General features: G+C 40.8%; 1 protein-coding gene across 2 annotated transcripts in view; it reads right to left on the minus strand.

Moving 5' to 3' along the window:
- Positions 1-16,463, minus strand: part of ASAP1 (ArfGAP with SH3 domain, ankyrin repeat and PH domain 1) — an 803,986-nt gene that overhangs the window by 465,175 nt on the left and 322,348 nt on the right. For both annotated transcript variants that reach the window (XM_030219214.1, XM_030219206.1), the window contains exon 10: positions 3,714-3,789. In XM_030219214.1, the coding sequence (XP_030075074.1) occupies positions 3,714-3,789 (76 nt within the window). The remainder of the gene's footprint in view (positions 1-3,713; positions 3,790-16,463) is intronic.

Here is a 16,463-nt window from a genome sequence, read left to right on the forward strand (position 1 = left end):
CTTCACCGAAGAAGATTTGGGTGGGATACCGGTGATGGAAATGGTATTCGAAGCTGACAAGTCAGAGAAACTTAATGAATTCTCTGTAAACCTGGAGAATGTAATGGGGCAGTTCTACAAACTGAAGAGTAGCAAATCTCCTGGACCGGATGGTATTCTTCCCAGAGTACTGATAGAACTGAAAAATAAGCTTGCAGAGCTATTGTTAGTAATATGTAATTTATCCTTAAAATTGAGCATGGTACCAGAAGATTGGAGGGTGGCCAACGTAACGCCGATATTTAAAAAAGGTTCCAGAGGAGATCTGGGAAGTTATAGAGTCTGATGTCATTGACGGGCAAAATGGTAGAGACTATTATTAAGAACAAAATTACAGAGAATATTCAAAAGCATGGATTAATGAGACAAAGTCAACATGGATTTAGTGAAGGGAAATCTTGCTTCACCAATCTACTACATTTCTTTGAAGGGGTGAACAAACATGTGGATAAAGGTGAGCCGGTTGATATTGTGTATCTCGATTTTCAGAAGGTGTTTGACAAAGTACCTCATGAAAGACTACAGAGGAAATTGGAGAGTCATGGGATAGGAGGTAGTGTTCTATTGTGGATTAAAAACTGGTTAAAAGATAGAAAACAGAGAGTAGGGTTAAATGGTCAGTATTCTCAATGGAGAAGGGTAGTTAGTGGAGTTTCCCAGGGGTCTGTGCTGGGTCCGCTGCTTTTTAACATATTTATAAATGACCTAGAGATGGGAGTAACTAGTGAGGTAATTAAATTTGCTGATGACACAAAGTTATTCAAAGTCGTTAAATCACGGGAGGATTGTGAAAAATTACAAGAGGACCTTACGAGACTGGGAGACTGGGTGTCTAAATGGAAGATGACGTTTAATGTGAGCACGTGCAAAGTGATGCATGTGGGAAAGAGGAACCCGAATTATAGCTACGTCATGCAAGGTTCCACGTTAGGAGTCACTGACTAAGAAAGGGATCTAGGTGTCGTCATTGATGATACGTTGAAACCTTCTGCTCAGTGTGTTGCTGCGGCTAGGAAAACAAATAGAATGTTAGGTATTATTAGGAAAGGAATGGAAAACAAAAATGAGGATGTTATAATGCCTTTATATCGCTCCATGGTGCGACCGCACCTCAAATATTGTGTTCAATTCTGGTCACCGCATCTCAATAAAGATATAGTGGAATTAGAAAAGGTGCAGAGAAGGGCGACAAAAATGATAAAGGGGATGGGATGACTTCCCTATGAGGAAAGGCTAAAGCGGCAAGGGCTCTTCAGCTTGGAGAAAAGGCGGCTGAGGGGAGATATGATAGAGGTCTATAAAATAATGAGTGGAGTTTAACAGGTAGATGTGAAGCATCTGTTTACGCTTTCCAAAAAGTACTAGGACTAGGGGGCATCAGATGAAGCTACAATGCAGTAAATTTAAAACAAATCGGAGAAAACGTTTCTTCACTCAACGTGTAATTAAACTCTGGAATTTGTTGCCAGAGAATGTGGTAATGACGGCTAGCTTAGTGGAGTTTAAAAAAGGTTTGGAAAAGTCCATAGACCATTATTAAATGGACGGGGAAAATCCACTATTCTGAGATAAGCAGTATACAATGTTTTGTACTTTTTGAGATCTTGCCAGGCATTTGTGACCTGGATTGGCCACTGTTGGAAACAGGATGCTGGGCTTGATGAACCTTTGGTCTTTCCCAGTATGGCAATACTTATGTAAGAATATATTTGTCAATATTGGTGATGGAGCCTTTCATTTCTTGACTAATTTTGTTAATTTTCTCCTCAAACTAATTTGCTAGTTGGTCTGCGATGGGAGTAGATTCATTGGTTTCAGTCAGGGATTACGTGTTAAGTAGATTATTAACCAAATATAGAGATTTCTGGTTTTGGCTTTTTAAATTTTATATTTGTATGCTTTTAGTAATTTTCGCCAGTTGTTCCATTTGTCATCTGTTTTTGATTTGGGCCATACTCTTTCTAGATGCCTGCATGACCTTTATGCCTCTAATAGTTCAATGAACCGTGGAGACAATTTTTTGGCTGGTCCAATCTTTGTTTTTTGCAGAAGCTATGTCATTTAAAAGATCTAAGCATATAGTGTTCCAGTCATATATGATATTTGATGACTGAGAAATGGATCCTAATTGGTCAAAAGGTATTCTGGACCACAAGGTAAAGGGATCAATTTTACCTCGATGTGAAAGAGGAGACCTGAGCTTTTATTCTTGATTTATTTGTGTCTTCTTTCCAGTGGAGGGTTAAAGATAACTTACTATGGTTGGACCATGGGACAGGTGTCTACACAGGATTAGAAATAAAGAAGTTACTGGTTCAGTAAATCGGTATGTTAATAGGTCTAACTGATGGCTTTTATTATGGGGAGAATTTCCAAAGGGAGTACAGAATTGCCAAGTTTTAAGGAAATCTAGGAAACGTTTAGTACATGGGTCTTCACGTTTGACTAAATGGAAATTAATATCACCTATTAGTAATAGGTTATCTGATTTGACACGTTAGAGATGAACTCAGTGAGATTCCAATTACCATGAGGATGGTAAAGCAATAAGATATTAAAATAATTTCTAGACAAGGCAATAGGAGCTCAGAAATGATGGTGACTGATTTATATATTAAAGTAATGTTACCTCCTTTCTTTTCTCTTGTGAGATGGGCGATGTTGTACCTGGAGGACATATGTCACTGAGGATAGGATCATCCTTAGATCGTAATCAAGTTTCTATTATTAGTGTAAAACCAGATTGTGCCTCCTCAATCTAGTCATAGTTTCAGTTTTATTGATAACTGATCTGGCATTAATATGTTAGTGGAATGGGTAGATATGAAACAAAGGCATCTTTCAACAGAGTGATTGTGATTAACAGATGAATACACTGAAATGACACTAATCTTGGTTTATTAGAATGATTGGATAGTGGATGGAAATTTGATCCAGAGCTATCTAAATGACCATTTTTTGTTATTATTGAACTAGTCTTCCCTCTAATTGTAAACCATTTTGAAAACTGTTTAGGTGTATATATCACTAGAATGTTATAAAGTCTTCCAGTGCATTAGTTTAGTTAATACTTAGCCAAATAAGACGGATTATATAAAGTAGTCAACAAACTAGTTTGTTTAACAAGTCCATTTTGATTGAGCACGGCTAACCTAAGACCATTTGTGAAATACAGAACCACATATAGTCTCTGAATTAGTTATTAAGTCACTGATGATGTCACCCACCAGTGTCTAGTTTGAAAGGCCGCTTTCTTCTTCTTTGCCTGCAGGCTGGAAACTGTTCTCCTGATGTACAAAGGAGCTGGTAGACAGAGAAGTTGGGGGCAGGTGGAGAACTCAGGAGGCGGCACACATTTAAATAATACAGTTAATAATGTTACCCACCAGTGTGTTTTGAGAGACCGCTTTCTCCCTGTTCTGCCTGCACGTTGGAAACTGCTCGCCCAATGTACAAATAAATAATCTGGGGCTCTACTGTGCTAAATCTTAATGAAATAAACACTTGATCTCTGATTTTACGTTGCTTCTTTTATTTATTTGTTATATAAAAGCCCAATGCCCATTATTTGTGTTCGGTATTCGGCCAAATAGTAAAATATGCTATTCGGTACAGTTCTAATTAATATAAATGAATTAATAACTTTAGACATAAAAATATACCAAATCACTTACATTGTATAAATCGGCAGCCAGCTTTTCAATATACTGCTTCAGTTTATCAGCTGTTTTCAAGCCATCTTGGAAAAAACTGTAATGGAAAATACCTGTGATTAACAATAAGAGGTGAAAATCAAGTAGGAACTAGCACAACTGCTGTAGAAAGTAAAACAAACTGTGAACAAACTTTTACCAGTACCATATTCTCTTTTTCTATTTTCAGCAGGTAGTGTCTTATATATCTTTCAAATACTCTTTTACTAGTTATTTTCTTGCTTTACATTTTTGTCCTAATGCAAATGCATGTTAAAAGACCAACTTTTTGAGGTTTCTTTTAAACTAATTCTGGAACAGGTTGGCAAATTTATGTAAGTAAATTTTCTTATAGAATACTAGCAAAAAACAGCATTGACATGTCCCTGTAGGTGCTCACATTTACGCTAGGTTTATAGCTGGTGTAATGGGAATGCCTAAATATAGCATTTATGCGTTTATGTCAGCAATACCTATGGCATGCCCATGCCCCTCCCCCTCTGAATGCCATTTTAGCGCATGATTGCAGAATGGTTAGGCATGCTGTAATTTACACAAGTGTACACTATCATGCATAAATGGCAGTATTCTATAATTTTAAAAGTACATTATGGCACTTAAATTTAGGTACTAACTATGATAAACCTTTTGCTCACACTGTTCAAAGAAAGTTCCTCCTCCTGACACAGCTTGGCGAAACAAGGGGGCCCTTGCTGAGGTCCAGGATTCAAGCATGTTGCTGCCTTTAGCCTTTTATGATTTGAACAATTATTCTGTGGATGATGATACAGTTGGACAATGTTACCTACAGATAAGTGAAAGAAGTTTTGGCAGGCAGAGCTCTAACCCCTGGAATTGATTTAAAGATTTATAGACAGAAAATTGAGTAGAGTTAATGCTAAATGTATTTATTTATTTATTTATGTATTTATTTTGTTAGATAGATAGTGGCTGTTTTTTTCTGCAGTGGCTTTTCTTCTATTTGTTTTCCACTGTGGTTTTTGAGTACACTATTGAGCAGATAAGAATGAGCCCTAATGGGTTGTATACTGTAAACGTCTGTGAGTTTTCCCAGGGCAGTTGAGGCTTGTTTTAAGTACCAATATTTATAAATGGCTCTCTCAATTTTTCAAGCAAAACGTTTACCACAGTTAGTATTATAATTTTTGCTCTTCCAGAAGCTAATTGTGTGTGTGCTTAAATTTAGGCGACGTTATAGAATGAGGGGAATATTGTTTTTAATATTTTCCCATAATAAATGGAACTACCTAATCTCTTGTTTCTCCTGTTTGTTTTGAACAGACTGTAAACTCTGTTTTGAACAGGGATAGTCTCTTACGCGTTTGTGAACCGTGCTCTGCATGTCTATCAGCACTATAGAAATAATCAGTAGTGGCAGTAACAGTAAAAGATCTCAGTAGATGAAACACTGAAAATACTTTTCCAATAATAATGAACGTAATGGTGTTACCAAAACACCTCTACTTATTACTAACTAGTAAAAAAGGCCCGTTTCCGAAACCAATGAAACGGGCGCTAGCATGTGGGGGGTTTTTTTGTGTGTGTATGTGTCACAGAGTTATTTTATGTGTGTGTGTGTGTGTGTGCAGGTTGTTGATGTGTCTTTTTTTTTTGTTTTGTTTTTTTTGCTTGGGGGGTTGGGGGATGTGCTGTGCTATGCTGGCAAAGTGGGATGGATTGGTGTGTGGCTTTGAGGGTGTGTGTCTGTTTTATTGTGTGTGTGTGGTTTTGTCTGTCAAGGAGGTTTGTGGAGGGGGGTCTTTCTGTTGGTGAAATGTAAATGTGGTTGTAGGGGGGTCAGCCTTTGCTGAGTGGTGGATTGTTTTTTCCGGTTTTTTTTTTAATGTTGTGCTGAGGCAGCAGTGTTTTTTTAGATGGGCGGAAGGTAGAGGAGCACGTTCTTGGTCTGTCGGTATTTTTTGGCCGTTTCAGGGCTGCTGTAGGGGAACACTGGAAGAGAAATGTGCTGTGGAAAGCAGCACCGTCTTTTTCCGTTGGGCTGGGGTTCTGGGCATCCTGGAGGTGGGAGACAGCTTGCCTGAGGACGGGGATGGTTGTTTTAAGTTGGCGGAAGGGAGAGGAGCACAGTCTCGGGCCATCGGGTAGTGATCCGGTATGTTCGGTCCATTTCAGGCCGGCTGCAGGGGAATGCTGGAACATGCGCTGCGGGAAGCTGTGCCGTCTTTTTCCGGGTGCTCGGGGAATCCCCGAGGTGGGAGACGGCTTGCCTGAGGCTGGGGATGGTTGGGCACGGCCGCTTTGGCAAAAGGGAAAGAGGAAGGGGGTGGGGTTACCTGTAGCTGCGTGAGAAAACGGGTATTCTTTGTTTTGTATTATTAGTTTGCATTTCTGTTGAAGAAAGAGTGGATGCCTTTCAAATGATGGAGGTGGTGCGTCGGTGTGCGGTTGTTTCGTTAGTTTGGCAGCCAGTCTCCAGCGATTCCTAGGCAGGAAAGGAGTAGGGAAACACGCTCCACGTGTTTCCCTACTCCTCCCCCTTCCTTGGTCGCTGTTTGCTGCTGGCTGGGTCGCGGGTAATCCTTCCAGCTGGGCCGCAGCTTGTCCTGTTCGCCCACGTCCCAGATGGTGACGGGCACGTTGTTTTCCGGCTCCTCTGACTCCATGTCAAGCGATCCCAAATATAGTCTCTGCTATGGGCCCTCTGGCACTCTTCAGTACTGGCATTAGGCATTTAAAAAAATTTCTTCCCCCCCCCCCCCCCGGTCTATTTTTGCACATACCCACAGCAGGAATATTCTTCTCTCATTCCAGCGGTGGTTCTGCGCTCTCTGTGCTGCACAGATAATGAGCCATTCTGCTGGGGAATGCTCCTCCCTTATTGTCACGTAGTTTCCTCTGATTGGTACGTCTTATGTTGCCTAGTGTTGCCTGGGAACGGTGTTGTGATGGTTCTTTGTGTTTCAGAATGTTGAGGGTGTTTTTTCTGATTGGTCCGTCATGCGAGGGCGGGGCAGAGAGACATGGTTAATGTTGTGGCTTCACCACCATGAATCCATGAACCCTTCAGGGAGTGACTGAGTGACTTCAGAACGTTGTCTTCAGAACGTTGAGGGTGAGTTTTATTATAGTAGATTAGCTCAATACAATTTAATAATCCAGAAAGTATTCTACTGTTTCTACAGTGCTTTACTTCAAACGTCAAATGTGTCTCATATTTAAACTAAAGTACATTTCTTCTAACCAGTATTGTTTGTTTGTTTAGAAGAAACATGGCAAGTCCAGTGTATGTCTGAATGCAAGGAATAAACTAAGACCTGCTGTAAAACCGCAACATCATAAATGTTTCCTAAAAAATTGATTAGTGAACAGCCCCTGGGATCAGCATTGGGTCAAGTCTTTTCAATATCTTTGATAGTAATGTTGCAAAATGGATTAAAAGATAGAGTAAGTCTTTTAGCTGACGAAATTAAGAACTGCATCAGAAGTATAGTAACTGGTTATTTACCCGTGGCAGGTGTTCTCTGTGGACAGCAGGATTCAAGCCCTTACAAGTTTCTCTAGCTGATTAATTGTTCTAGCAAATTTAAAATAGAAGCATCACACACGTACATGGTTTTTCCACGTTGTTCCAGCATGCAGGACCTCCTCAATCATTAAACAGATAACTTTGGAAGACCACAACTAGGAGAGGTGGGAAGATCTGTGATGACTCCTATCTAGCTTTCCATGGAGAACACCTACTACAGGTAATTTGTTTTTAACCAAGAACAAGCAGGATGACAAATCCTCAAAACTGGGATTTCCTAACTGCAGGTGGACACAAAAAAAGGCGGGGGGATGTTGACAACTGGCAGAAACCAAAACTAATTTTGATGGCAACAAGCCTTCTATGTTTGCACTCTCTCCCTCTTTTTTTTTTTTTTTTTAAATAGAGGCAACCTAGAAAATGAAATGAATAGGCCCTAGGGGGATGGAGTTGGATGCTAAACCTTGAGGGTTTTCAGAATGTCAGACACATATCTACAGGGTTACTAGATATACACAGCACTGTTGCATCAAGAATCCCTTTCAAAACAGCAATGAGATGTGAACAAATGGAATGATGTCTATGCTGAAGCCCTGAAAATCACCTCTACATAAGTAGACCTTAAAATAGATTGCTGATGCCTTGATATGACCTTCTAAAGTCAGATCTACCTGGACATAAAACAAGGACATTCAATCTTATAATCAACTGTAATTACCTGGCTTATTGGGATTAAAAGAAACAAAATGATGGCTAACTTCCAATGATTTTAGTCCACTCCAGATGGAAGTCTAAGGCTTGTTTGCAATCCAAAGCATACAAGATAGGTTCATTATTGTAGGCATATGGCTTAGAGAAAAATATTAGAAGGACAACTAATAGGTTAAGGTAGAAATTCAAAACGAGGCAACTTTGGACACGTGTGCAGAACCAGCCTATTGCAGAAAAACTTTCTATAGAGTGGATCAGTCAGACCCTGGAGCTCTCCAACTCTGCATGTCAAAGTAACTGCTACAAAATACAAGAACTTCCAGGTCAGGTACTTTGGCTCACATCCATTGGCTCAAAGAGAATTGAGTCTGATTTAGAACCTTCTCGTTCAATGGGTGCGCACCCAATGTCGATGCCAGTTCCATGTCAAGCACCGAGTCTCCTGCAATGTTCAATGCGGATGCTGATGCAAAACCAAAAGGTTTTTCACACTGGAATCTGTAGGCTTCAAGGGACCTCACCTGCATGCACTGGCAGAGTTACAATGAATGTCTCAGTGATTTTGACCTAGGCACTGAACACACCAATTATGGGGGTTTGTGATAGTATGAATGTGGTTGGAGCGGGAGTCTTTTATAAAATGCAGCCAGACAAAAATACAAGTGAAGCAAACCCTCTTTATTAAAGAAATACTGATCCCTGTTACATTATAGGTATAGTAAATAATGAATAAGGTCTTTTTCAGGTTCAAAGGCAAACTTCGCCCAGGTCTACAGCTGATAGGTCCCAAATCCACAGTATATACAGCTACTTGCTGGATTGCACAAACACAGGTCTGGCTCCAGTCAGCCCTCAAGAACAGGATTCTTGTAAACCTGACACCTGGCTTACCTCAGTCAGGTTCTGATAGCTTACACATACGCAGGGGAGCCCTTACACTATAGGGCATTTTCTCTCCTCCTAGAGCCTCTCTCTTCTGTTCTGCCAGAGGGCTTTTACTTCCTGCTCACGGAATCCCACCCTCCTGACCAGACAGCCTAACATCCTGATTATCACTTGAACAGCTTCAGCCTCGGATGTGGCTGGTTTAGCACCACCTGCTATACGGTTGCTAAGCTGTAACCTTAGTGAGGGAGTGTTCTTAAGGACACCTGCCACTATACCACTCACACTCACTCCTTCACAGGATCTTTGCACAAAATAGTTCTATTGCATTGAGTACACATCTTAAAGACACTTGGCACCCTCGATGGCATGGAGAAAAAATGGCCAACGCAAGGTCAAAGGGTTCTATGCCTGGAGAGTTCAAGTAGTCGCTTACCTGAAAAAGGTCGATGCTTCCCCTCGGGCCGAAAATTGAAAAAAAAAGTAGAAAAAATTTGTAAACTATATAAATGATTACTGAAAACGATAAAATATAAAGAAAAATATCCCGAAAAAAGGATGCCACCAAAAGGCAAAAGATTTTCGCACTGAGGGAAGATCAAAAGCATAACCTCTCTGGTCCGCGGAAACCAAGACAGCTGGTCCCATGCTCGCGCGTCAGGCAGGAAGGCATCACGCATACGCAGTGGGAGCACTGCCTCAAAGATATAAAGTGACAATGCAATTGGCAGTGTCTGCACCGGGCTTTGTGGATCACATCACCCTACACATGAGAATACTGCTTATCCTCGGAGAATGTTTAGAATACTAGCATTTACACATCTACGTGTGCACATACCATGTGAGTGCTATTCTGCAAATACCTGCTTAATTTACATAGCAAATATCTGCAGGGGGCACACACACAGGGGGTGAAGCATGGGCAAAACTCCCATTCAGGTACTTATCTTAAAGCAAAGCTTCTTAACCCTCTCCTGGAAGAACACCTAGCCAGTCAAGTTTTCAGGATTACCACAAATAAAGTATACATGTGAGAGATTTGCATATATTGAAGGGCCAAAGTATGCACATCTAACTCATGCATATTCATTGTGGTAATACTGAAAAGCCAGCTGGGTAAGTGTGCCTTCAGAAGAGAGTTGAGAATCATTGACTTTCAGAATACCGCATACTACACACATTCCTGCTGCATTCAGGCATCTACACTTGTTGGCTCTTTGATTGGTGTGAGTAAGGGCACCTAAATGTTAGGCACACCAATACCAGGCCACATTTGTATTCTATAATGTAACTTAGGCACTTTAGTTCCATAATAGAATAGGCACCTACCAAGCAGCCTCAGAGTGCCTATATGGAAACAACCAGTTCTAAAATTACCACCCTTTGTGCTCAAGGTCCAGTAGGCTTGTCTCATACTCAGGCATGCCAGGGAAGTTACATGCATTGTCTAAGCCATATAGCTCAACATTCTCAATGAATCTCATGCTGACATCTGCAGACTCATTTATATGTCTCTCACTATGGAACCAAGGCTATAATCCAGTGGTTCTTAAGCAATGGTTCCTGTACTCTCAAAGGTTTTATGGGAAAGAGTCAAATGGTATGAAGAGAAGGATCCTGAAATCTGAGGCAATTTATTGAAATTTTTCAGATAGAGCAAAGGAAGTTATTAAAATAGTAGTAGTCTGTGTACTACTGTAATTTTAGTAACATGTTAGCAGTTAGAACCGTTAAAAGCTAAACGCAGACATCCGTAGCTGTCAGTAGTCACTAGGGGACACACGGAGGGGTATTTTTGAAAGAAATGTCTAAATCAGAATTTGGACGTTTTACAAAGATGTCCAAATTCTGAACAGGAAAGAAGGTCATTTTCGCAAAAGATGGACGTCTATATTTTATGTTCAAAAATACTATGGACGTCCTGTGATTTGGACATCCTGTAATTTGGACGTTTTGTGATTTGGACGTCCTTTTTTTTTGTCCATTTTCAAACAAAAGACATCCAAATGCAAGCTGCCCAAAACAGAGGGGAGTCTCCCTCCGAGGGACACCACCTTGCAGTGGTGGAGGGTCTTCTGTGTTTCAATGACTCAGAGGGCTATGCTGAAGGGTTACCCATATCAGACAGGCCTCTGAGGAGAAACCAGACAAAGAGTGTCCCAAACTAGGGAGAGTGGAAAGATGGCGACCTGAAGCTCGTACGCTCAAAGGCCCAGTTGTCCTCTGAAGTTCTGTCTTTGTTTACTTGAAATTTCCTCTCTGCAACTGCAGTTACCTTAACTGAGAGGAAGGGGACAATCGGGGGTCAGCCGCGGATGACCAGAGTTTTGTCCCCTGTGCAGCAAGTGTGGGACCGCTGCGCGATGAGCTGCCCACAGATGACTGGATTGGTGAGTCCTTTGATTAGTGCCAGCGAAGGAGCCTCAACGCTCTTGGACCTGGAAACAACTTCATCGCTCCCGAATCATTTAACTACCATGTCCAAAGGAGTGGAGGAGTGAGTTAGGCGTCCATGCTGAAACGGAAGTCGTTTACAGCCGAACCCGAGTCGGCGGTGCCACTCCTAAACCCATAAGAGCTATCAGCTTGGAGTTTTCGGCTCCTGTGGAGGTTACATTGAATGTTATCTGGAAGGTGCTCCAGGACCTAACGGTGGTAGTAAATAACTTTGCTTCAGATATAATCTTATTAGTGAGCTACATGGATAACCTAATCGAACCCTTTGAGAAAGAAAATTTGATACAGCAAATGAAGTTCCACAGGAGTAGGAAACGGTTAAGATAATAGACCAGAAATTTGAACAAAATGAATATTATTACAGATGATTAATATTGAGATTGTTGTTTTCCCAGAGTTCCGGGTATGACTCCTAAAGATTTCCTCAGAAATATTTCCTAAATAATTTTGTTATTTTCCTTTGTAATGATTCCTCTTAGTAATATAAATTATTACTTAGTAATATTAATTCAAAAGGAGTGAAGCCTGTGAAACTGGGATTACCTTAATCAGTGGGAATTGGATTAGAGGCTCAAGTGTTCGCATTGTTAAATAATTTCTGGTTTTAAAAGAGAAAAATGAAATTAAGTGTATTATTTTTACTAATATTGCACAATAAGTATGTTTCCAATGAAATAAATTGAATATACACTGTTTTGGGTTTGAAGAAGCCAACCAGATGATCAATGTGGAATAATGGTTCAGATAAATAATAACTGGGGATAATCAGGTTAATACCACATTTTTTTCTGTTTACTGTTGTTTAATTGATCTCCTTGTCTTGTTTCACTCTCTCTATTTTGTGGTCTAAGGAAGAGTATAGAATTACCTGATTGAAATAATTCTTGTGTATTACTTTCTCTGTATTTCATTTCTGGCAAGTTATTTTATTGCTTGTAAATTTGAATTCTTATAAATAAATAAATAAATAAAAACAGGGGGAGTGGCTTAATGGTTAGTGCAGCGGGCTTTGATCCGGGCAACATGGGTTCAATTCCCACTGCTGCTCCTTGTGACTTTGGGCAAATCAAATGCACAAGGGGCATTTTTGGATATGACATATCTAAGTCTGAATTTGGACGTTTTTTGTAAAACGTCCAAAATCAGAACAGGAAAGGTCATTTTCTACAAATAAAAAAGTCTATCTTTTCCTTTTGAAAATGCTGTTTGGAAAAATGTTTTGTGATTTAGATGTTTTATTTTTTGGTCCATTTTCAAACAAATACATCCAAATGCAAAACGTACAAAATACACAAGAAAATCCACAATAAAGTGAAACCATTCACATGTTCTAAGTGTGGTAAAAGCTTTGGTTGTAATGTAAATCTCAAAATGCATCAGAAAGTCCACACGGGAGAGAAATCATTTGACGTATAGAGTCTGGTAAAAGCTTTGGTAAGAAGGTAAACCTCACAATGCACCAGAGAATACACACAGGAGTGAAACCATTTACATGTCCTGAGTGTGGTAAAAGCTTTGGTTGGAAAGAAAGCCTCACATGACGTCAGAGAATCCACACAGGGATGAAACCATTTACATGCACTGAGGAGGCAAAAGCTTCAATTGCATTAGGACAGGTAATTAGGAATGTACATTCTTTCTATGAAGTATGGAAAAATAGCACTCTGGTATTTAGATATATGTAATGACAGCTCCTTTTCATCTATAGATCTGAATTCAAAGCCCAAATCTACTGATAAACAATACACACAAGGCTCAGATGTTATAAAAAAAATAGAAAGCTTGGCATCAGGTAGTGGAAAAGTGGCTTCCCAGGAAAGCAATAGGGCATCCTTGGAGGCACTGCAGTGGACGTTATAAAATGCTCCCAGGTACACATCTCACCATTACTTCCTTACCATGTCTGCTGAGCCCTCCAAATCCCACCCAAAACCACCTACCCTCAACTGTACACCACTACCATAGCCATTACAGGTGAAGGGAGCACCAATATATGGGTACAATGGGTTTCCGGTGGGTTTTGGAGGGTTCACAGTAGGGGGAGGTAGAAGCCTGGGTACACCTGTCTGCAGCACACTGCAACACTACTCCAGGGACCTGCATGCTATTCTAATTGGCTTTCGTATAACATCTGAGGCTGGCATAGAGGTTGGCAAGTAATATTTTAATCACATTTTTTTGGAATTGGGAGGGGGATAGTGACCACTGGGGGGGTAAGGGGAGGTGATCCCCGAGACCCTCTATTGGTCAACTGGCCATTTGGGGCACCTCTTGTGTGGAGTAGAGGAGTAGCTTAGTGGTTAGTGCAGCAGACTTTGATCCTGGGGAACTGGGTTCAATTCCCACTGCAGCTGTTTGCTATAAAAAGAGGTCTAGCTCAAAACGTCTAAGTTAGGATAGTGTAGGAAGGTGGTGCGAGGGTTTCATTGATTAATTAAAGGGGTGCAGAAACCAAAAGAGGTTAAGAACCCCTCTGTAATCCATTCCTGCCAGAGAAAGACCTTTGCATGATTCATATCTAACAGAGTCCAAAAAACGTATTTAACTGAGACTGATTTATGACAAACCTTACTGCCCATGGATTTTTGGTCTTCCACCTGAGAAGTTCTCTTTATTAGACAATCTTCCTGATAGAGGAGCATGTACACGCTCACCTTGCAAAGGTATGCAGCTATTGTGGCTAGACATTTCACGAATACTCAAGAAACTGATCTGAGGCCAAAGGGCAGAACATGGTAGTGGTGCTTCTCTATTACAAATCTGAGAGATGTTCAGTGATTTAGATGCATCTCTAAGTGAGTGTGTGCATTAGGTCTAGAGAGCACAACCAGGGCATTAGCTGGGGGAGAATGCTCTAGCATCTGGGCTTTCTGATATCTAGTATAAAAGTTACATCCCTGTTGTGTCTGGATGCAACAAGGAGGAGAAAGATACCCACCCTGTTAGCATAATAGGTTCTTCTTTTCCCCAACTCATATACTTCCTTGATGGACAGGAGGCTGGGTTGGGCTGAAAGAGGGACTTAAGGGTTTTGCAGTGTTTCTTAATGAGAGAAGCTACAATCATCAACTCAATGAATTGCCTCCACATTTGACAAGAATCTCCAGGATCAGCTGAAAGACCATCCCCTCCAAAGAATATTGAAGCAAAGGCATCATGTCTAGAAAGGAGTTGTTCATCAATCTTCTTAATGAACTCCTTGAAAACTGCTTATGGAATGGGTGCAAGGGGTTCAGTAGGAGAGACCACATCTTCCTGAATAAACTGGGGAATATCAGTGGCCTAGTCTTGAGTTCTTAGAGGCTTTTGCGATTTCTGCATCGAAGATGAGTGGTCCTCCAAGCAGAGTTGTTTCAAGGGCACTACACTAGCTGGTACCTCTATCATCTTGATGCCATTTCCAGATGGGGTCGAATATCTATGCTGCCTGGCCTCTGCCCAGCCCTCAACATCATGAACCCTCAGCTTGAAGGTACCCTCAAGTTGAATCCTCTCTTCTCTGGATTGAACTCAGTTGATATCTGATCATTCCACTTTGAGGGTGATTGACACACTCCAGATGCCCATGCATTCCCAATGTCCAGTGCAGTTCCTGGACTCCAAGAGACACATCAGTGACTGGACATAGGAAAACTAAAGATTCTCTCACCTTTTCCTCCATAGTCAATTTTATCATCTGGGAGCACAGATGACATTCTGAGGGTTCGTGACTAGGGCAAGGGCACCACTGCAAGCACCAATTTTCGACATCTGCTCTGAATATGGTCTTGTTGTAATGCCATACCTCCTAGCTGAAGAAATCATGAGTTCTACTGACTTGCAAATACTGACAATGCAAATAACTATTAAATAAGGAGGAAAAAAGATCTCAAATGTCCAGATCATGTTGTAATGCCAACATACATTTATTTATTAAATTTTATTTATTTATTTACTCATTCATTTATTTTGGAGCCATCAAGCTCTTCTCTGAGACATACTGATGGAAATTATAACTGCTGCAAAATCAAAACAACTTGTGTTTTTTGAATGCTTGGCCAGGACACCCCAAGGTCCCCGATATAACCCTGACTGGTCAGACGTACAATGAAATAAAGAAAACTTGAAACATGACCAACAGCTTAACTCTTTAACAGTCCACCTAACAGCAGAAAAAAAAAACTTTGAAAAAGTTATAACAGCACAATGGGAAGTGATAGTTAGGATCCACAAAAGACTGACAGAGGTCCACCGTGACAGCAGGATGTGGGAAAATACACACATGCACAGTGTTGTTTCTCAAAAGAGAAAGTGTCTCTATGCAGCGTCCATCAGAATGGTATCACCTGTCTGTGAGGACTTGCTATAATGCTTATCCTCACAAAAGAAAAACTTTTGATTTTAATGATCTCACATTTTATTATTACTAGAAACTTTTGAAAGATAACTGTATGAGCTCTAGGTAGCTCCAGGGAATGGACTGCAGTAGGTTACCCGGGGTGGGTAGGGTGGGAGAGGGGGAGGGGGGGTTCTATGTTTATAGAACAGTGTTATTTGACTGTACCTTGTTTCCAATTTATACTTGCTCCAACAGTTGTATTTTATGCTCTATGGGAAAATTAGGTTCTTACCTTGGTAATTTTCTTTCCTTTAGTCATAGCAGATGAAGCCATTACGTATGGGTTATGTCCATCAACCAGCAGGGGAGATAGAGAGCACTCAAACTTTCACAGTGCCCTCTTGGCCAGCTAGCTCCACTGCCTCTTCAGTATTTGAAGCTTCCAAAGCAGTATGGCAAACCGCAATCACAAGAGCTTTCCTCACAGCGAACGATGGCCCATCACAAGGGCATGAACTCATAAAGGAGGGAATGCACATCCTCCTGGAGGGAATAAACTCATCCTCCTTATTGTATAAGTGGAGGGGAACACACGCACCTCCTAGAGGGAATCACACATCCTCCCAACACACTGGAGGGAATGAACTCATCCTCCTATTTATAGAACTGGAGGGGAACACACGCGCCTCCTGGAGAGAATCAACACATCCTCCAAAAAACACATGCTGGAGGGAATGAACACATCCTCCTAAATTTAAACTGAACATGAATCCTAAAGATTGTTTTCCAACTTTCTCCCAAGGAAGGAACTTCAGGAAATTAGAACAGAACCTGAAAAACAGATTCACAGCAT

The sequence above is a fragment of the Microcaecilia unicolor genome, chromosome 1, assembly GCF_901765095.1.
Source record: "Microcaecilia unicolor chromosome 1, aMicUni1.1, whole genome shotgun sequence".
Classification (NCBI taxonomy): domain Eukaryota; kingdom Metazoa; phylum Chordata; class Amphibia; order Gymnophiona; family Siphonopidae; genus Microcaecilia; species Microcaecilia unicolor.